The following is a 21,563-nucleotide window of genomic DNA, read 5'->3' as shown; positions in this document are numbered from 1 at the left end:
CCAGCGTTTTGTCCGAAGACAATCTTTCCGTGGTCACATGGCCAGTGCGACTTAGACACGGAATGCTGTTACCTTCCCACCACGGTAGTCCCTATTTATCTACTTGCATTTGCATGCTTTTGAACCGCTAGGTTGGCGGGAGCAGGAATCTAGAACTGTGTCTATATAGTTCACCCGCTGTGAAGGTGTAAGGGTGGGTTTGGCCTTGTTGACCAGGTTGTAGTCCCAGGTTCTCGAGAAGGGAAAATGTGAAAATCACATTGTGTAGTGCTTGAAGAAGGGAGGGGGCCACCAGTAGCCAGTTGTCGATGTATGGGAAGATGGAAATTCCCTGAGTACGGAGATAGGCTGCTACTGGGGCCATACACTTTGTGAAGACGCGGGGAGCAGTAGAAAGGCCAAAGGGAAGGGCCATGAATTCATAGACAGTACAGTGGCGCCTCGCTTAACAAGCGCTTTGTTTAACGATGACTTCTTTGGAGTGATCTTGTGCTCCGTTTAACAATGTTCCCTATGGGCGATTTTCACATAGCGATGTTTGGTACCATGCTTTGCATAGTGATGACAGTTTGGGTTCCCCTGCTTCGCTTAACGATGGTTTTGACAGCCTCCTGTTGGCTGTTTTTTAAATGTTTAAAAATGTTTAAAAAATGTTTAGAATGCTTGAAATCATAAGTGCACTTAATAAATCCTTTGTTAAACTAATTTGACTTTGTTCCGACTCTTTTTTAATTTGTTGTTGAATTTTTCCCCCCTATTGAGATGCATTGAATAGGTTTCAATGCATTTCAATTGGGGAACCGTGTTTCGCTTAGCGATGTTTCCTATGGCGATTTTCGCTTAAGGACGGCAATTCGTTCCTATTGGAACGGATTATCCAGTTTTCAATGCATTTCAATGGGAAACCGCGTTTCGCTTAGCGGTTTTCCCATAGCAATGATTTTTTTGGAACCAATTAAAATCGTTAAGCGAGGCACCACTGTATTTAGGAGAGAGAATCTGAGAAACTTTCTGTGATCCTGGCGTATACTGATGTGAAAATAGGTGTTGGTTAGGTCAATGACAGCGAACCAAACATCGCCCTAGAGAAGAGGTAAGATGCGTTCTAGAGTAACCATGCGGTAGCGTTGCTGAAAGATGTAATAATTCAGGTCCTGTAGGTCAAGGATAGAGACCACTATCTCTCTTGGGTACCGTGAAGTATCTAGAGAAAAACCCGAGGTGAGCGTCTGGTGAGGTGACAAGTGAAACGGCATCTTTTGAGAGAAGGGATTTAACTTCTAGGCTGAGAACACGGGATGGTGGAGTGAAGACTCTCCTCGGAGGTGGGACGACAGAGAACTCTATGGCGTAACCGGCAGCACTGATAGTGAGGACCCACTTGTCGGTGGTGATGGCAGCCCAGAATGAAAAATGGGTGGCAAGGCGAATTTGATGAGGATGTGGTAAGTGGAGCAGGGGAGACCGGGTGACTTGACATTCAAAGACTCTGCTTCGGTTTTTTGTAAGGGCGACGAAAGGAGGACTGGTGGGGATGTTGATGCTGAGTGATATAGGGAGTCTGGAAAGTGGATGTAGCCTGAAGTATGTATCTTGTTTATCAGAAAAAGATCTGTATTGCTGGCAAGGATATGAGCGACACCATTGGCAGCGCTGGGGCCTGTAATAAGGATGAGTATTGTAAGATCTTGCAGTTTTCCTCATTTTTTGGAGATTATCAAGGATCTCATCGATTCTGGTGTCGAAAAGGCCAACTCCATCAAATGGTAGATCCGCAATCCGCATGCGAGAATCATCCGAGATGTGGGCTGAGCGGAGTCAAGTATGTCTTTGAAGGGCAATGGCTGCGGCCATGTGCTTCGAAGCAGCTTCTATTACGTGCCTTGCTGTGATGCACTCCTGGCGCGCAACAACCATGACCTCTTGATGGAAAGTGAGGCCTCTAGATTTATATTCACCCTGAGCCAACTGAAGAGAAGGAAGTGCTTTGTTTCATAAGAAACGGTGCCATGTACTCATGGCTGCAAGGTAGTTAGCGCGTAATGTGAAGGATGCTAGGGAGTATACTCAATGACCAATGATGTCAAGTTTCCTACCTTCCTTCTTATTCAGTGTGGTGTTAGACCAATTCTTTGTTCTGTTTGAGTTGCATCGACTATGACCAAGTTCGGGGGTGGATGCTTGGATAGAAAAGCCGTATTGTCTCCATAAGTCTTGCATAATTTTTCAACTCGTCTGGAGATTTGTGGCACAGAAGATGGTTTAGCCCAAGATTGTTTAATCAGTTTGAGCAAAGATGGAATAAACCCCATGCGGAGTGGAGGAGCTGGTCATCATCAATGTCCTTGTAAAACGTATCTGACTCAGACTGTACTGGTTGTTGTATATTGAGATCTATTGCTTTAGAGATATGTAGGACTAGTTGAGAATACGACCAAAAGTCCTCTGATGGAGGGGGGGGGGGGTTCACATCGGCGATATCAGAGTCAGGGGTAGGCAGATTAGGAGGAGACTCCGGGAGTACCATGGAGTCAGCAGTGTCAGAATCTGTTGATGGTGAGGACACAGAATGACCTGGAGAAGACGGGTCATCAAGTGTATCAACCGGTACAGTGGTTTGTTTGGTTGATGCCTGTTTAAGAGGTGGATCCTGAATGGTAGATTTATATGGCTTAGCTCAAATAGATCGATGACCATGAGTGGTCTCATGAGATACTGGTGAAGCACCAGCATAGGTAGTGGTGACTTTAACTGATGATGGGCGAACCTGTGGATGGGCAGCGGGTTCGGTTCATGGTACCATGTGCTTGGAGGATGGTTTAATACATTTCGGTACCGGTGTAGTAGAAGAAGGAGGCGAGGTATGCTTCCTCTTTCTGGAGGACATCTGAGCTCTCGGTATTGGTACCAGTATCGAGAACTCATCTGCCGAGGAGGACTAATCATGGTTGGTATGGAAGAGATTCAGAACCAGAATCAGAAAAGTAGTAGGAGTATCGAGGGTGCTTAAGTTCCAGATAGACCTCTGTATCAGGGCACCAGTACCATTATCGACGGTGATGGTATTGCTGTGGTGGGAGCTCATAATATGCTGGTGGCTCATAGAGGGTAACCCTCTTGGCATGATGGCACCATGAAAGTGAATCATGGGATACAAGTAATCCCGTCAATGTCTGTGGAAGTGGAGCGTCAACATCAGTAGGACCAGTCTCTGGTGTATAATGTGCTTTTCGGGTCCGCTTGCTTGGAGGTTGCGGATCAGCGATGGAAGCTGAATCCAACTGACACTCAGAGACTGAGCAACCTGAAAGGCTCGAGTGTCCATAATGAGACAGTACCGTAACCTCAGCTGAGGTATTAGCCCACAAGGGGGGCTGAGCCAACAGAGGCAAAGGTGGTTGGTCTGAAGGTGGAGGCAGATAATCGTCATCTTCCACAGATATGGAACTGAGGAAAATAGTTTCCTGCTCTTGTAACTGGATGGAAGAGGTCATCTTGTCCTTCTGGTGTTTGGAGGATCAAGAATCAGAGGACGATTTCTTAGGCTTCTTTGGTTTGGACTGTTTGTCCGGTGCTGGATGAGACTTCGGTACCGGTGTAGAGTTCGGTGCCAAAGCACCCGAGATAGACTTATTGATGGTCTTAGACTTAGATTTTGATTTCATCAGATGCAATTGAGGCTCCTGGGGAAACTGATTGAACCTGAGAAGGTGGTTCAGGTTCCATAGTCGGTATGGGATGAAGGGAACGTTCCCACAAATAGGCGTTGCTGCTTTAGCTTAAGTGCCTGCTTCATAAACTTTCTACAAAAAGGGCAAGAAGCCGGTTGGTGAGCTGCACCCAAACAAAAAAGGCAGGAATCGTGGTCATCAGTGAATGGGATTTTATTGGGGCACAAAGTGCACTGTTTAAATGGTCCAGAGGAGGCCATAAAAAAATTAAAAATAAAGAAAGGGGATGGGGGGGCAAAAGGAAGGAATAACAAAAATCTCACTATCCGAAGATCTCTAACAAGAAAATTCCTTTTTCAAAGCAGGAGGCGAATGCAGCACATCTAAGAGAAATAACCTCAGGCGGTAAAAAGGAACTGAGGCACTAGCCAGGGCAGGTGGATCACGTGCACTGCGGGGCGGTCCTGGCGAACGAGTGTTAAGCTATAGAAGATTCCAGAAACCCCTGCGCAGGCACAGATTAACCCATTAGGGTGCATTCACAGAGACCACGAAGACGCATACATATTTCTGTAGGGGAAAGGGGAGAGTGTGAGAGTCCAGTCTCCAGCTCTTGTTTTTCTTCAAATAAATCAGCAGACGTCCGTGGTTTTGAAACAAGAGTAACATTTATTGGAGTGTTTAACAAGAAACCAGTATCAGCAAAACTAGTCCAACGTTTGTCTCCTTCCAACAACAGGTCAGCAAGGGGTTTCCATTCTTTGGTCCTGAAGGGGTTTCCCTCTCCCGAATTCCAAGGGCTCGGCCAGTCCAAAGAAGTGTCTTGGTTCAGTACCAGTCCTGTCTCTCCTTCCAGTAAGGAGACCATGTCATCATCCCAGGTGTCCAACCAGGGGGTGTCCCGGGTGGCGGCAGAGATCTGCCAGGGTCCTCTGGGCATTCCCCACTCTACATTTCCCTCACCCTCCATTCCAATCTCTCACGTCTCTCTCTTTCCACCTTCTCTTTCTCCTCTCTCAATCTCCTCCTCCACTCTCTCGCCTCAGCCTCTCCCCAATATGGGGGTCTCGGTGGGATCTCCCTCCATCTTCGATAGTCCACCTCCTCTTTCGGGACTCGGAGCCTTTCCCAGATGCCAGTCCAACCTGGCAGCAACTGCCCTTCTCTTCCTTTTATATCCGCCATCCCCGCCTCTCTCTCTCTACCCCCTGGCTTCCACTTTATTCCCTCCGTTTCTTCCCCAGTACTTCTGACTGTCAACCTCTGTATCCCCTTCTCTACTCTCTCCGGGTCTGACTCTGGCGGCTCTGCTTTCTTAGGTGGAGAGACAGGAGCCATCTGAATCTCCTTCTTGGCAGTGAGAGGGAGGGACGGCACTCTGGCAAGAGTGGTAGTGCTCCCGCCTCCGGTCTTACAGAGAGGTAATAAGGGTAAACAGCTAATGGGTTTTCAAGGCCAAATCAAAATGTTTCTGAATTACACAAGGAACAAGTAATATTTCGTGTTGTTCTATTCATATTTCATCAAAATAGAGGTCTTCGGTTCTATATAAGCAAGGCCACGCAGTGCAAAAACAGCATCTGGCCTCACAATAAAACTCAGTATCCTGAACATTGCAGCTTCTGCTATATACACGGGGGGGGGGGGATGTTTATTTAAAAAGTATCGTACAATGTGGCAGTAGCCATTGAGACGAAGGGGCATTTACTGTATACACAGGTTATCATTACTTAGCATCTACTGAAATGGAACTTGGCAACATTGTTGTCTAATAGGTAGAGTACTAGACTGTGACTAGTCCCCAACAAGCCATGAAACTCACTAAGTGACTTCGAGCCACTCACTCTTTTTTGTTGTAACCTGCCTCACAGTGTTGTTGAGACAACAAACTGGGGAAAAGGAAAGCTAAACAGTGGAGCCTCAACTTACAAAATTAATCCGTATTGGACCGGTGGCCGTAACTCAAAAAATTTGTAAGTCGAAGCACCATTTCCCATAGGAATGCATTGAAAACCAATTCATCTATTCCGGCCAAAGAAAAAAAATCCCAGGCTTCCAAAGCTGCCCCCGCTGCCCCCTGCTTCCCTGTCCCCACTGCAGCCTCTTTGCCACCAACGGTTTGAATTCCCCATCTTTTTTTCCCTGCCTTTTTCTATTCGTAACTGGAAGCTCCGGTTGCAAGTCGAAGCAAAATTTTGCGGCCAGAGCTTTTTGTAACTCAACATTTTTTAAGTATGGACATTCGTAAGTTGAGGCCCCACTGTATACCTCTCACCTTGAGCTCACTGGAAGATAGGTGGGATATAAATGTGGTAAGTAAATAACTTAATTAAATGAACCATGGGAGAGTACATGGTATCTTGGCTCATTAGACATTTTCCCCCTCAGAGCAAACTATTATTCAAATTAACAACAACAACTATCATACTTTTAAAATGTTGCTATTGAAAATAGGATTCCAGCATTTAGTTTAGCCATGCCTTTAGTTTTAGCTGTAGATTTATGAAAGAACAAAGCTCTCTAAGATAGCCAAGGCCTGCAATAGAGATGAGAAATTTGCTCCACAACATTCAAAATCAATGTATCAATTCTGCATTTACAAAAATGGAAAGAAGAGATGGGGAACCTAGCACCTTGTGTCTTGACACTCAAGAGAAAGCAGATGAGGAATCACGGAGGAGCTTGCATTTCCATACCATTACTTCCTTCCTCAACAAGACTTACTTATTCTTTGAGAACAACAGAACAAAAACAATGCTATGTCTTTGGCTGAAATCCTGGATCATTTCAAATGATTCCCTGAAGTATCAAGATGAATGTGTAAAAATGTATGCAGAAGAAGACTAATGAGACACAATAGAAGTTCACCCAGGGAAGAAACTTGTCCCAGTGGACTTTGATATGCCACAGGGCATATTTGTACTTTTAATGGAAACTTCCTGCTATTATGGAAAAAAGAATGAATTTAGTATCTTTAGGTGAAAAGAACAAAGATGAATAACATAGATATTTTCCTTATTTGCCCTCTTTTTCTGTTTGAAAAAACCACAGAACATTCTAATTTTAACAGAGGTCTGCTAATTAGCCAATGCTAATAAAGCTGTAATTGAAGTGGGGAGAAATTGAATCATACTGCTAAATAACTTCTATTCATATCTATGGCTACCTTTGATGATAACTTCAAGAGAGATTATATTAAGGGTATGTTCCTGCACCCATCAAAGATAGCTACTTGAAGTGTCATTTCCTTCCTTAATCTCAGAAAATTATGTTACCCTTGTAGGAAGGCAAGTTAAATCATAATAGGAAAAACAGCTCTTAGCAGGATTTGGTGAGTATGTTACACACCATCAACTTGTTTCTAACTTACGGCAAACCTACAAATAACAGATATGAAACCCAATGAAGATAGTCCTACAAGAATCTTTCATAATCCTGATGGCTTATCTTTTTTAAGCATGACAAATTTAAAAATTGTTAATGCAATTAAGCTCCTAAAGCAACAGGACAAAAATACAAGTTGCTTTAAAGAAGAATAGATACTGGAGGGGGAAGCATAATTCAAAGCTCTGGAAATTAATAAGATCAAAAGAAAAAAATCTGTCTGCCTAAAACAAAAATCTTATAATTTCAGTCAGAGTGGATAAAAATCAATGTTTTTTTTAAAAAATTGATTTTAGTCACAAGTTAAATCATGATTTAAATTTTAAAAATCAACTTTTTTATTTAAATAGTAAAAATTATTTTAATTAAAATAATGATTTAAAACAAATCCACCCTAATAATAAAAATTCAAAACTTTGCCAATCTCTGGCGTAAAAAAACTGGAAAAGACTGAATTGCCCAAGGAATTCTTATATGGGACAATAAAGAATTAAGAAATCTCTTTAAATGATTTTATAAGAACCCTTATAAAAGCAGAAGCCCACCATTACATCTGTATCTGGACACTTAACAATTATTTGAAGAATAAAGTCTAAATGCCAACACTGCACAACAAGAACACCTGGATGCTTTTAATAAATAGAAAACAATAAAGCACCTGAGTTAAAAGCTTGCTTAAGATAAACTTTTAAAAGCTTTAAAGAATTTTCAGTGCCAAAATTGACCTTTCTATTTAATAAACTTCTGTACGGGTACAAATTCCTAATTCCTGGAGCACAACGTACACTGTACTAATTACTGAATGCAGTAAAGATGTTGAACAAACACAATCAAAACACCCCATAGAAGAGCGATCAAAATGTTAAATTATTAACTTCTATTCTGGCCAAAATGATTAACAAGTTCAGAACTAATTATATATAAAGTAAAGGTTCCCCTTGACATTTTTAGTCCAGTCGTGTCCAACTCTAGGGGGCGGTGCTCATCCCGTTTTCAAACTGTAGAGCCAGAGCTTGTCTGAAGACGGTTTCCATTGCCACGTGGCCAGCGTGACTAGGGAACACCCTTTTACCTTCCCACCGAGATGGTACCTATTTATCTACTCGCATTTGCATGCTTTCGAACTGCTAGGTTGGCGAGGAGCTGGGACAACAAAGCGATGGGAGCTCACTCCGTTGCGTGGATTCGATCTTACCACTGCTGGTCTTCTGACCCTGCAGCACAGGCTTCTGCAGTTTAGCCCACAGCGCCACCACGTGAGCTTATGTCAGGCAGATAATTCTTGAACATCATATGATGAGCACTGAACATCTTGCGCCACTTTGTGGAGAATAAGAAGTCAATTACCATTTTATCATTAGATGCATACAAGGCACTCAGCCATTTTGAAAGCAGGTTCTGTACTCAGTTGCTTGAACAAGAGAGTATACTTTATTCACTTAACCAATGAATCACTTGTCCTGTACTCCAATTGAATTCCAAGTGTGGGGTAGTGGATAGAGTGATGGACTAGGACTCTGGAGAACAGGGTTCAAATCCCTACTCAGCCATTGAAGCTGACTAGGAATGGAACTGGTAAAATAACTCCTAAGCGACCCTAAGAGGGCTTTCAATGTAAGTGAAATATTTAAGGGGTGTTAAATTATTAACTTCTATTCTGGCCAAAATAGAGAGTGAAAGAGTATGAATTAGCACTATGGGCAAGCTTCTAACCTAGGTCTTCACTTGCCCCCCCCCCTTAACTAAGACAGAAATTATCCTGAATTGTTCTTTCTTTATTTATTTATTGAATTTATATCCCGCCCATCTAGTCAATAGACTACTCTGGGTGGAGTACAACATATAAAATAAAACAATTTTAATTTTAATGTTCTTTGTGCCTGGTTCATCAACCAGACAAGGTAGTCCACTCAAAATACTAAAATGAAGCAAACACAGTTGTTTATCCAGGCACCTTCTTCACACATTCAAACTCCATCCCCCCACCTCAAAGGAAAGGAAATATTTTACCAAGGTATTTTACACCTTGGTAAAATACTTAAAAGTTTATTAAAATTATAAAAAAGTAAAATAATTCAAGAAAGCAGTTGTACAACTGTAAAGCAACGCAAAAGCATCAAGCAATTCATATTCAGACAATTAAGTGAGCTTACATGTAAGCAATCTCCATAAAATAATAAAAGTTGACTATTTCTGCCTAAAACCAAAAAACACATTCAAAGCAAAAAGGCACAATTCATTTAAACCCAGTCACTAAGTCACATAAAAAATACAACAGAAATTGTAGGAAAATATCCCCAACCAATGTTGGAAATGTAAAATACAGAAGGGTACTTTTTATCATATCTGATGGAGATGCAGGGAAGCAAAAAGTTATTGGAGATCAGTACATCAAATGTTACCAAAAATTGTATCTTGCGCAGTACCATTTAAACTGGAATCATTTTAATTTACTATTATGCCTGAAATCGTAGATAAATAAATGAGATATTTGACACTACATGTAATTACTGCAGCGAGGCTACTATATGGGAAACACTGGAAGAAAGAAGAAGTACTGTCTCTTGAGGTGTTGATAGAAAAGGCACTGGAAGTGGTGGAGATGGATGTACTGACAGGAGCATTAAATGAAAGGTCATCTCAAAAAGAACTCAAAAACTGGGAACAATTTTATAATTGGATTTGAAACATGGTTTGGAAAGTATAGATAAAAGAAGAATGTGAAGGTCCAAGGGATTAGTAACTATAGATATTCTGGTAAATATTGCTAAATTGTTTATTTGTGTGATCTTTTTAGCATAATTATGTAAATGAATGTAAGAATACTTACATTCATTCTCTGGAATTTTACCCCTTCCCGATCCTTACCTGTTCCCCCACTAACCCCTGTACCCCCATCCCAATTCCTATTCCCATTGAAGATGAACAATAATTTTAAAAAACTAGAAATTATAAAAGAATTTAAGACCTAAGGCAAGGTGGAACGCCCACAAATCAGCTGTATGTGATCAGAAGCACTCTGTATAAGCCTGTAACTGAAAGACAAAAAGTTACTGAACTCAACTAAAGGATTAAACACATTTAAATGTCTGGGCACATATGTACTTAACAATCTAGTAAAATTAAGGAAAACCACTTATAATTCCCCGTGGTCGCACATCAAAAGAGATGTATCTATTTTGGCCACACTAAATTTATCATAGTTGGGGAAAGTGGAGTGGCCACAATTAAAATGTCCACACTCCCAAAACTAACTCTTCACTACATTATATCCATGACTATGTGGAAGAAACATTTATCAACTGGGACAAACTCATTTTCAAATCCAGAATTACTAAGTCATTAATAGACTAAGAGTCATCCAAAAGGGAACTTGTGATACTATATATTCTTAGGCACTTGTTGTTCCTCTTAGGGAGGATACAAATGTACTGTACTCCTCTGTAGGAGTCCAGAGAGGCAATAGATAAAAATGGAGCTTAGCTTTAATACATAGCCTCTATTACAAAAAAGAGAAACTCTAGTTGAACCGTATTGCTTCTGTTCAGTATGCAACTCATTTATATTACTGTTAAACAGATTTTTTTCCTAGAATGCTAGAGGGCATACATCTTTCTTAATGGCATTTTCTACAGTCCTGTTGTGACATTTAATGCCCCTTCATAAAGCAAAACCAAAATAAAGGACAGGTATCATTTCTCTAAAAGGAGAAAGACAATATTATGAGAACTCTGGAGTGAAAACAGCACACCTAACCATAGCTTCCCATAAGATTTATGTAATAGCGCTTTGTAGCTCCTTCAGAGCAAATTACAAAGGATACACACACCTATCCTTCACTTTCCTTCAAGACATAACTGCTCATTCTGATTTTAATCCCAGAGAGAGGAGGGACACATTTAAAAGAAAACAAAAAAGGACAAAGTGCAAGAACATTACTTACAAAGCAATCAAACAGAATGGGGGAGAAGAGACAGTGACAGAGAAAACACAATTTCCTAATCTCTGCCAGCCAGGACAGAAGGTTGGGGGTGGCCTTTTTCTGCTTCTGTTGATTTTTTGTTCATTCTTCATCTGTCACACTGGTTTCAAGCAAGGGGCAGATACAAAGCATACTGGTTCCAGACATGATCGCCACTATCAAATATTTGAAGAGCTATTGCAAGAAAGATGCAGTAAGCTTAGTTACTGCTTTTCAAAAGGGATGATCCCAAACATAAGGATTCAGATTGCATGAAAGCAAATTCCAGTTAAGCATTAGAAAGAAAATGGTGATGTTATTTGACAATGGAACAGATCTTCTTTTAAAGTAATGGACTCTCTTTCATTAGGGGTTTTTGAACAGAGGATGGATGACCATCGATTACGGATATTTTAGCTGTGGATTTGCTACACTGGTAAAACATGGATTGGGGGGCTCCTGGTGTAACTTCACACTGTACAATTCAAGGATCCTATGAGACTATTGTATATTTCTTCAGTCTTTCTGAAGGTGCAACAGGGGACTGAGATGTACTTGATTTGGTGAAGTGCAATCTCTCCCAACTAGCCCTGATGTGTCTCCCCCACCTATAACCATTGTTGTGACAACAGAACATCTTTCTACTATAGCCACTTAGAAACCTTTGGGGACATTCCTCCTTCTCTGCCTCAGGGAGGAAGATCCAATGGTAAAAAGGGATGTGCGTAACATAAAACGTCCTTCATTTGCTTTCTCTCTCTGGGAAATTAACATGACTTCCTTAGAGGCTAGTAAAATGCTAGTACGTTTTTAAAAATTGTTGGGGGCTGGGGCAGACATGAAACTGTCAGTCACAGTGGTACCAGGTGAGAAAAACAGAACATCCAATTCAATCCTAGATTTACTACAGAGATGTTAAATGCTCTGCTTTCCTTCATTCCACTCTCCACTTACTTAATATGCCAAGGAGACAATAACACAGAATGTATTGTGCAAAGCAGCAGCATTTCTCCTTGCAGTTCTTTTACTAGTTTGCATTTCTGCAGGTATGGGGAAAGAGATGTAAGTTGCTGCATTTTTCAGCATATCCATTTTCACAATAAAAGGAGATGACCAAGACTGCAAACTACAGTCTTTGGGGAAAATATGTTCCAGCCTTTAAATCAACACAAAAACCATGGAGAAGAGCCAATATCATTGAATGGGTCCTCTGCTACTAACACTGAGCAAGCAAATGGGAGCATGGTTTTATAACAGCTTTTTTTAAAGGCCTGGTGAGAGGTAAAGGGGCAATGTTTCCTCTCTGTTGACAACACCAGTGTTTTCAGTAAATGGGAAAAAGATTCATCATTACTAAACACTGACTCAGTGACATGACTTCCACAAATTCTAAATGAATGGTTGTTGAAAACACTTCCAAACACTCATACTGTTCCACTGTTGTCATATTACTTGTTTGAGGCATCTGGACTCCTAAAGAACAATAGAACAATAGCTATGTCTATGCAGTTGAACAAGCATGCATAAAACTGAAAGCTTCTGCTAACAACTCTGCAGTAAATGCTAAAGTCACTTTTTAATGCCTTATGTCTTCTTAGCAACTGCGTTAAACCTGATGTTGCAGCAGCTTTATGGATTAAGAAAATCAAGCAAACCCTGTAAACTCCTAAGAGAAAACATCCAGAAAATACTAAGAGAAAAGCCTCTGCATTTTTGTTCATTTGAGGAAAAACACCTTCTAATCACAATATTCTACAACCTTGAAGCAATGCAGAATTTCCTAGACACAGTTAAAGTATCTGCCCTTATTAAAGCCATAGAACTCTCTGAACCACTTTATTATGCATGAAAGCAACATAAATTGGAAAATGCTTGATGAAAGATGTAGGCTGATTTCACACTGAAAAATGATGAAATAAATGAATGTTCATACAGCCAACAGTGGCACTCATGAAGTTGTCCCTGGTTCAACTGACCAGTGTTTGGAGGGAATCTATAATATTTTCCATAGGAGACTTCGGAGTAGATGGGCAGGGCATAAATTTAAATAAATAAATAAAATCCAATTTAAGTGCTTTCCCCATAATCTGTAATTAGTGAGACCAGGACCACAGCCAAGCATTGCTACAACACTGCTACAACACTACTTCCTGTTTTGTGGAACATTTTGTTGTTATTTAGTCATTAAGTCGTGTCCGACTCTTCAAGACCCCATGGACCAGAGCATGCCAGGCCCTCCTGTCTTCCACTGCCTCCCAGAGTTGGGTCAAATTCATGTTGGTAGCTTTGATGACACTGTTCAACCATCTCATCCTCGGTCATCTCCTTCTCCTCTTGCCCTCACACTTTCCCAACATCACGGTCTTTTCCAGGGCATCTTCTCATGAGATGGCCAAAGTATTGGAGCCTCAGCTTCAGGATCTGTCCTTCCAGTAAGCACTCAGGGTTGATTTCCTTCAGAATGGATAGGTTTGATCTCCTTGCAATCCAGGGGACTCTCAAGAGCCTCCTCCAGCACCACAATTCAAAAGCATCTTTGGTGGTCAGCCTTCTTTATGGTTCAGCTCTCAGTTCCATACATCACTGCTGGAAAAACCATAGCTTTCACTATGTGGATTTTTGTCAGCAAGGTGATGTCTATGCTTTACAAGATGCTGTCTAGGTTTGTCATCGCTTTCCTCCCAAGAAGCAGAAGTCTTTTAATGCCGTGGCTGCTGTCACCATCTGCAGTGATCATGGAGCCCAAGAAGGTAAAATGTGTCACTGCCTCCATATCTTCCCCTTCTATTTGTCAGGAGGTGATGGGACCAGTGGCCATGATCTTAGGGTTTTTTATGTTGAGCTTTAGACCATTTTTTGCGCTCTCCTCTTTCACCCTCATTAAGAGGTTTTTAATTCTTCCTCACTTTCTGCCATTGGAACATTTACATACAGTGGTGCCTCGCTTAACGGGCGCCTTGTTTAACGACGAATCCGCATACCGAAGAAGTTTTTGCGATCGCTTTTGCGATCGTATTGCGATGTTCTCTATGGGGAAAAATCGCAAAGCGATTTTTCCCCATCCCTTCCCCCAGCTTACCGGCGGTAGCGACTGGGGTGGGGGGAAGCCGGGAGGGAGAGCAAGCCCCAGCTGAGCTCCCTTCCCGGGATCGGGGACTGAGGTGGAGGGGAAGAAGGGAGGGAGAGCAAGCCCTGGCCGCGCTCTCCTCTGGGCATCGGGATCTGGGGTGGGGGGAAGGAGGGAGGGAGAGCAAGCCCCAGCTGCTTTCCCATTCAGGGCATCGGGGACTGAGATGGGGGGACGGAGGGAGGGAGAGCAAGCCCCGGCTGTGCACGCCTCCCAGCATCGGCGAGTGGGGTGGGGGCAAGCCGGGAGAGAAAGCAAGCCTTGGTTGCGCTCTCTTCCCGGCATCGGCGAGGGGGGTGGGGGCAAGCTGGGAGAGAGAGCAAGCCCCGGGCGTGCTCTCCTCCAGGCATCGGGAACTGAGGTGGGGGAAGGAGGGAGAGAGAGCAAGCCCCGGCTGCTTTCCCTTTCCGGGCATCGGGGACTGAGGTGGGCGGAAGGAGGGAGGGAGAGCAAGCCCCGGCTGTGCGCGCCTCCCAGCATCGGCAAGGGGGGTGGGGGCAAGCCGGGAGAGAGAGCAAGTCTTCGCTGCGCTCTCTTCCCGGCATCGGCGAGGGGGGTGGGTGGGAACCAGGAGGAAGACCAAGCCCTGGCTGTGTGCACCTCCCAGCATCGGCGAGGAGGGTGGGGGCAAGCCGGGAGAGATAGCAAGCCCTGGCTGCACTCTCTTCCCGGCATCGGTGAGGAGGGTGGGGGCAAGCCAGGAGAGATAGCAAGCCCTGGCTGCACTCTCTTCCCGGCATCGGTGAGGAGGGGGGGGCAAGCCAGGAGAGATAGCAAGCCCTGGCTGCACTCTCTTCCCGGCATCGGCGAGGGGGGTGGGGGCAAGCCGGGAGAAATAGCAAGCCCCGGCTGTGCGCGCCTCCCAGCATCGGGGACTGGGGTGGGTGGGAACTGGGTAGGGGGAAGACGGCGGTTTCAAAATGGCCGTCGCTGTTTTCTGGACGGATTCCTCGCTTAAAAGGCACCGAAAATGGCTGCCCCTATGGAGGATCTTCACTCAATGGTGAGTTTTAAGCCCATAGGAACGCATTAATCGTGTTTTAATGCGTTTCTATGGGCTTTTTAGTTCCGTTTAACGATGTTTCCGTATAACGACGTTAATCCTGGAACGGATTAACGTTGCTATGCGGGGCACCACTGTATACCTATTGCATTATCTTTGGAACACATTATATAGAATACCTCAGTACAGTGTCTACTAGAAGCTATTTGTCAGTGAGCAAGAAAAATTACACTGTTTCAATTAAGCCACCAGGAAATCACATTAATTTTAAAACTAAATTAAAGTAAAGTAAAACTTCCAGTGGGGCTGTTTTTGTTAGACTGCCCTTCAGTTTCGAAATTACTGACCAAAACACAACCATCAGAAATCTCTACTGCTTCACAGCAAACCTTTTTTAAAAAATTAAATTACAGGCTAATTGTGTTGTCTCAGAGGCACCACAAGGAAGGTATAGTAAACCACTTCTGACTACCATCAGTTGTGCTGTCAGATTACAATACTGTATTAACTTGTGTGTTATAGCAGTGGTCCCCAACGTTTTCCGAACTGTGGACCAGTTGGGGAGGCAGGATTCATGCGTGAGGTGTGGTGGGCAGTGTGCGCTTGCAGGTGGGAAGTGTGCGCTTGTGGGTGGGCAGGGTGTGTTCGTGGTTGGGCGGGGTGAGCTCACACATGTGCACGAGTGGGCGGGGCACCCGTGCATGCAGGTGGGCAGGATGTGCATGTGTGTGGGCATGCAGGAGGGAGTGCATGCAGGGGAGCGGGAGAGCTGTCTCTGCAGTCTGGTCCTGCCAAGGCCATGGACCGGCACAGGGCCACAGACCGGGGGTTTGGGAATTCTGTGTTACAGGACTTCTTTTATCAGAGGATTTACCCCAAAACGGCCAATTTTATACAGGTTTAGCAGAGCTAGAATCAAATACCTCTCCATCTGCACCATGGCTATAGCAGAGGAAATATACAATTGAGTGACTGTAATCATACATACTTATTTCACATGCTAGCAAGGTTATGCTCAAAATCCTCCAAAGTAGGCTTCAGCAGTATGTGGACCGAGAACTCCCAGAAGTACAAGCTGGATTTTGAAGGGGCAGAAGAACTCGAGACCAAATTACTAACATGCGCAGGATTATGGGAAAAGCCAGAGTTCCAGAAAAAACATCTACTTCTGCGTCATTGACTATGCAAAAGCCTTTGACTATGTGGACCACAGCAAATTATGGCCACCTTATCTCCAACATTAATTTGACCAAAGGCCGGGAGGCAGTGGAAGACAGGAAAGCCTGGCGTGCTCTGGTCCATGGGGTCACGAAGAGTCGGACATGACTTAACGACTAAACAACAACAATCATACAGCATTCGGAATGAAAGTAAGATAAAACAGTCCCTTATGCCCCTCCCCTGTCAACCTGATAACTAGGCTGCTTGAATATCATGCCATCTATTTTACACACTGGGCGATGGTGACTGGCCAAAATAGAAGCTCTTATCCAACACATTTGGAGAGCACAGTTTGAATTAAGGATTTACAAAGTGGCTGTCAAAATGTATTGGGGTCTACATGACTATGAGATTATCTCATCTGCAATCTCCAGAGTCAACTAATACTGTAGTATGTTTCTGACTACCAATATAGCAGACAACGTACAGGGAAGCTTCTGTATGCTGCTTTGCAATTTTCTTTTTTGCAATGCTGACCTGAGTCTGAACCCTGATTTCTTCCAGAAGCACCGAAATCTAATTTTTGTTTGCTGCTGCCTTTAAAAATAAATAAATCCAGGGCTGTTCTCCAGCAACTGAAAATTAAGCCAGTAAGAGAGATAATGTGACATTTTAGCATTTTAGTTGGCTTTTGTCTAGATTTTGACATAGAACCAGACTTTGAAGTATTGCTACCTCTACCCACAGTCACAAGACAGTGGAGGCTAAACCTTTAGAAAGACGATAATATTCCAAAGGGCTCACCTATCCAGCACTCAAGACGGGCACATGGCGTTGTCTTCACCACATCAGGAGGGTCCACGCCAACATTTAGGCACAATACTAAGGCAACACTAACAGTCTTCATCTAGAGAAGGAAGAAAACATTATGATTAGCAATGCAAAGGTCAATTTCACAGATAATAAAATTTCAAGTTATTACATGAATATTACTAAGGTCCTTAAAATTAAAAGTTCTGGCTATTAATTCCCATTCTTATTCTTTCTGCTGCAGTTCCATATCAGAACTTAAGCAAATTTCTGACAGGCCCTGTAACTGCTTCCTGAACAATAACAAATATTTCTATTGCAGTTGTGCACAAATACTACAAGAAATTCATTGTGAGATGAACTCCAATCACTCAGCATGAAGATGTGAGTTTTGATTCATTCATAGGAAATTCCATTCATGCACTGATTACTGTGAATGGGTATACAAAGACAAGAATTAAACACAACTTTGCTACTATATCTATACCAGCCTAATTGTTTTATTGGGACAATCTATTCATTTTCTTTGGCCTTTACTTAATTGTGTTCTGTTGGCTGTTTCTTAGGCTTCAGCTACAATTCTGATGTTAAATTTTCAAAGTTTGTGGCGTATGTGCTCATAATTATCGCTGGAGTTCACTGATTGTACTAATTATGCTATTTCATTATTGTGTATGCTTTAGCTAGCTGCCTACAAGTCTGATGAGGCTAGATAGCTCAGGGAGTGATAACAGAACTAGGGGTCAAGAGATGTGTTCCTCTGGGAAGAAGAGTCAGCATGTGCCGCTCCCAGCAAGCTACATGGTCTCAGAGTCACCACAAGGAAGGTCTGGTAAACTACATCTGACTATCATCAGTTCGAATCAACTTCACAGCACATTATTATTATTAGAATTGGCCATATAATATGTTTTGTGAGAGCTCTTGCTCTGAGAGGCACCTAAAATATGTTAAATAAACAAAATATAAATCTATTAAATACATAAAATAATAATTCCTACTAGGCGTGGGGATAATTTTTCACATTGAGCCCAATGAGTGCATTCTCATTATGACTGTGTATACTATCTGAACAAGGTGTACAGAAACAAGCGTACAGTGGCTGAAACCCTGTTGCACAACTCCAGGTGCACAATGGTGATGATGTTATTATTAGCAAACTACCACTGCTTAAAGGCAAATTACCACTGCTTGAAGGCAATTTAAAGATACACATGATTTATACAAAATGCAGCAATGTTTCCTGCACCCTGAAATTGCACAAGAAAGCTTTCAATCAGCAAAAAATTGCCACTACACCATCACTGCCATTGTGCACACTACCGAGGTAATTGCAGATGCCTTGAGTACTTCTACTTTAAACCCTGCCACCTCATTCTTAGTGCTGCTAAGTTAGATGTTAGACTCACATCCCCAAACCTCTCCAAAGTATTTGGTGTAGCTCTTTAACTGTGCTACCCAGCCAGTGTCACCAGCTCATATCCATATTTTATTTGGTTACTGAATGAAAAGATATCCTTTAGTGAAAACTCAGGCTTCTTCTGGTTCTGTATAGCCTGCTTATATGTGGGTGTAATATTCTCTTTTGCAATTGCTAAATGTCTTTCATAAAGTGAAACTTAAAAACAAATAATGAAGACAATTTTGTTCAGGAACAAACAAAATAATTAATTGGAAAGCACAGGTAAGTGAGAGAAAGTGAAAAGTAATCCGTTAGGTAGTTAAATTGAAGAGAAAAACAACTGCAATATGTATAAACTTTTACAGTATTCACTCATACTCCCCATAAACTACTCTATTACATCCAAACTCAACTGACTCCACACAACTGACTCCGCTCCCCTGGCTATTCAAAATAGACTCATTAACATGCATAGCAATCATGCATTAATAGTTACATACCATCATTATTTACATATGCATGTGTGTTTTCCGTGCCATCAAGTTGGGACCAACTTACAATAAGGTGAGATATTTAAGGAGTGGTTTTACCAGTTCCACACCCCCCAAGTGAGTTTCCATGGCTGAGCCTGTTCAGAGTTCTAGTCCTTCACTCTATCTGCTACAATGCACTGGGAACCCCTGTTTACATGTACATATGCACATATCAAGGCATACTGGGCAGAATAGCCATATCGTGGAACTGTAGAACAAAATTTCATTCATAGTAACCTAAAACGCAAAGAAAAATATCACCTCCATCTTTACCATTTCGGAAGCTGATGTAACTAGAAGGTGAGTTATTTTATGCTACTGATGTACCAAGACAGAGCTTTGACCATGTCCACATGAATATGTGGAATTTCTAAAACTTAAACATTTAAAGAAGGGTGTAATGAAAATATTTTAAATAACTAGAGGCTATTTCTACATGGAGCAGGAATCCAGTAACTATTTGGGCAACAACAAAATAGATTTCTTCTAATGAGCTAATGCAGAAGGTGTTAGAATTTATTTTACTTGGGAATAGATAAGGAATAGAAACTGTATAGGAATGGATTAGTTATATTGTTGACTGATCCTATTTGTACATATACAAAGAAACCATTAAAGCAAAAAAAAATCCATGTGTTGATCTCCTTATTTGTTTCATTACTGTTACTGATTGAAGGCTTCCTTACTTCATCACTAAGAAAAATCTGTTTCAGCCCACCTTTTTTTTGCAGAAGAACCGTCACAGTGCTGTATTATGTATTACATTCCCAAACCTCTTTTTTTTCCTTATTCCTTTAGTTCCAGCCTCTCCTTAGAAAACTGATTGCCAGTGGATCTCTGCCAAGTATCATGGATTTGGCAGAGTCCAACTGAAATGCTTTATTAAAAAGTAATAGAAACACATTATTCAAGTTTCCTAATAAATAATGCAACATAGCTGGCCTTGCCTTAAGTGACCACTCAGGAAGCCAACAAAATAACATTGGGCCTGAAAGGTGTTTTCATACAAATCTTTTACAGTAATCTCTTTTAAAAATGCAAGTACTGCAAATACCTCATAAGGCACAGTTTCACCACACATGTTAAACAGACAAGAAAATAATCTAAGCCTAACCATCTCAAAATAAGGAGACAGTGTTACAGACTTGTTGATGATTCATTATCAATTTAACATCCATCCAGTATCTTTCATCTACAAAATACAGTGGACCCTCTACTTACGGAATTAATCCGTATTGGAATGGTGGCTGCAGGTCGAAAAGTCTATAGGTCGAGTCTCCATTGACCTACAATGCATTGAAAACCAATTAATCCCGTAACTGGCCATTTTTGTTCCATTTTAGTTTTTTTTTCTGGTCTTTTTTTGGCTGCAGGTCGAACCTAAATTTTGCGGCCAGAGAAGTCTGTAACTTGAAAGGTCTGTAAGTCGAGCCGTCTGTAAGTGGAGGGTCCACTGTATGAGGTTGGAAAAGGCTACACTGTGCTGTTTAATATACCATACTTAACCATGGGTCTCTGCTACGGAAGTTCTGTGTGGTACATTGGTAATGCCAATCATCTGACTATGAGCAGGAGTATATAACATAAACCAGGGCCTCCAAGACATTTTTCAAAGTTGTACTTGGAATGTTGACAGACAACTAGGATGCTCCCTGGAAATTGCTTAGTGATTTCAACACTGATCTAGCGTACCCATACAGAAGGTACGGAAAAATAGTTATTAGATACAGCAACACGAGACAAATATACTGTAAACAATGTGGACTAACAGCCACAAAACAAAAGCAAAATGTCTGGCGGTGCTGACACAGACCAACACTCCATGTACCAAGCATTTCACCTTCCATTAAATAAAGCCTCTGAAAGCAAACCTCCAGCGGCTGAAGATAAACTACCTGACTCAGAAACAAGCTGAGAGTTCAATTACAGGACTCCAAAGCAATAAAGTGTAACAAAAAGATGGCAAAATAAAGCATTTTGTAATTTCGTAACAAATAAACAAGAAACGTGAAATTGAAAGATATAGCCAGGGACACAAGATAAGTACATCAAATAGTTTCTGCAAATCAACCTCCACCAAGATGAACAATTAGAATTACACATTTTCCCCAGGTCAAACTTCTTTAGTTTCTAAAAACACACATAGCAAAATCAGACAATTGCTTAGCTACCTGTGACTACTACAAACTACTTCAACAGAGAAACCTTTCTGAATTAGAGAATTGCTACTATAGGTAGATGGGTGGATGAATATTTAACTGGGCACCAGGTGGCCTAAAAACATCCACGAAGCATAGCTTCAATAGTACTTCTACAGCTACAATTCTGAACCCTACCAAGGGAACTCTCCACTCATTTCCCCTGCCATTGCTTCTCTCCTCCTCCCAATTGTTTGTAGATGTTCCCCTGGATTCTCCCTAGGAATGGGAAACAACAAGAAAAAGGAGCAGGAGCAGGAACTTTCATTTTGCCTTGCCTTCCTCTTCCAAGCAGATCAGGTCTAGAGTAAGG

General features: G+C 42.1%; 1 protein-coding gene across 2 annotated transcripts in view; it reads right to left on the bottom strand.

Moving 5' to 3' along the window:
- RPTOR (regulatory associated protein of MTOR complex 1) overlaps positions 1-21,563 on the bottom strand; it is a 459,589-nt gene that overhangs the window by 402,103 nt on the left and 35,923 nt on the right. For both annotated transcript variants that reach the window (XM_020813521.3, XM_020813530.3), the window contains exon 2: positions 17,112-17,214. In XM_020813521.3, the coding sequence (XP_020669180.1) occupies positions 17,112-17,214 (103 nt within the window). The remainder of the gene's footprint in view (positions 1-17,111; positions 17,215-21,563) is intronic.

This window comes from Pogona vitticeps, chromosome 2 (assembly GCF_051106095.1).
Source record: "Pogona vitticeps strain Pit_001003342236 chromosome 2, PviZW2.1, whole genome shotgun sequence".
Taxonomy (NCBI): domain Eukaryota; kingdom Metazoa; phylum Chordata; class Lepidosauria; order Squamata; family Agamidae; genus Pogona; species Pogona vitticeps.
This window is presented reverse-complemented; position numbering and strand designations above follow the sequence as displayed.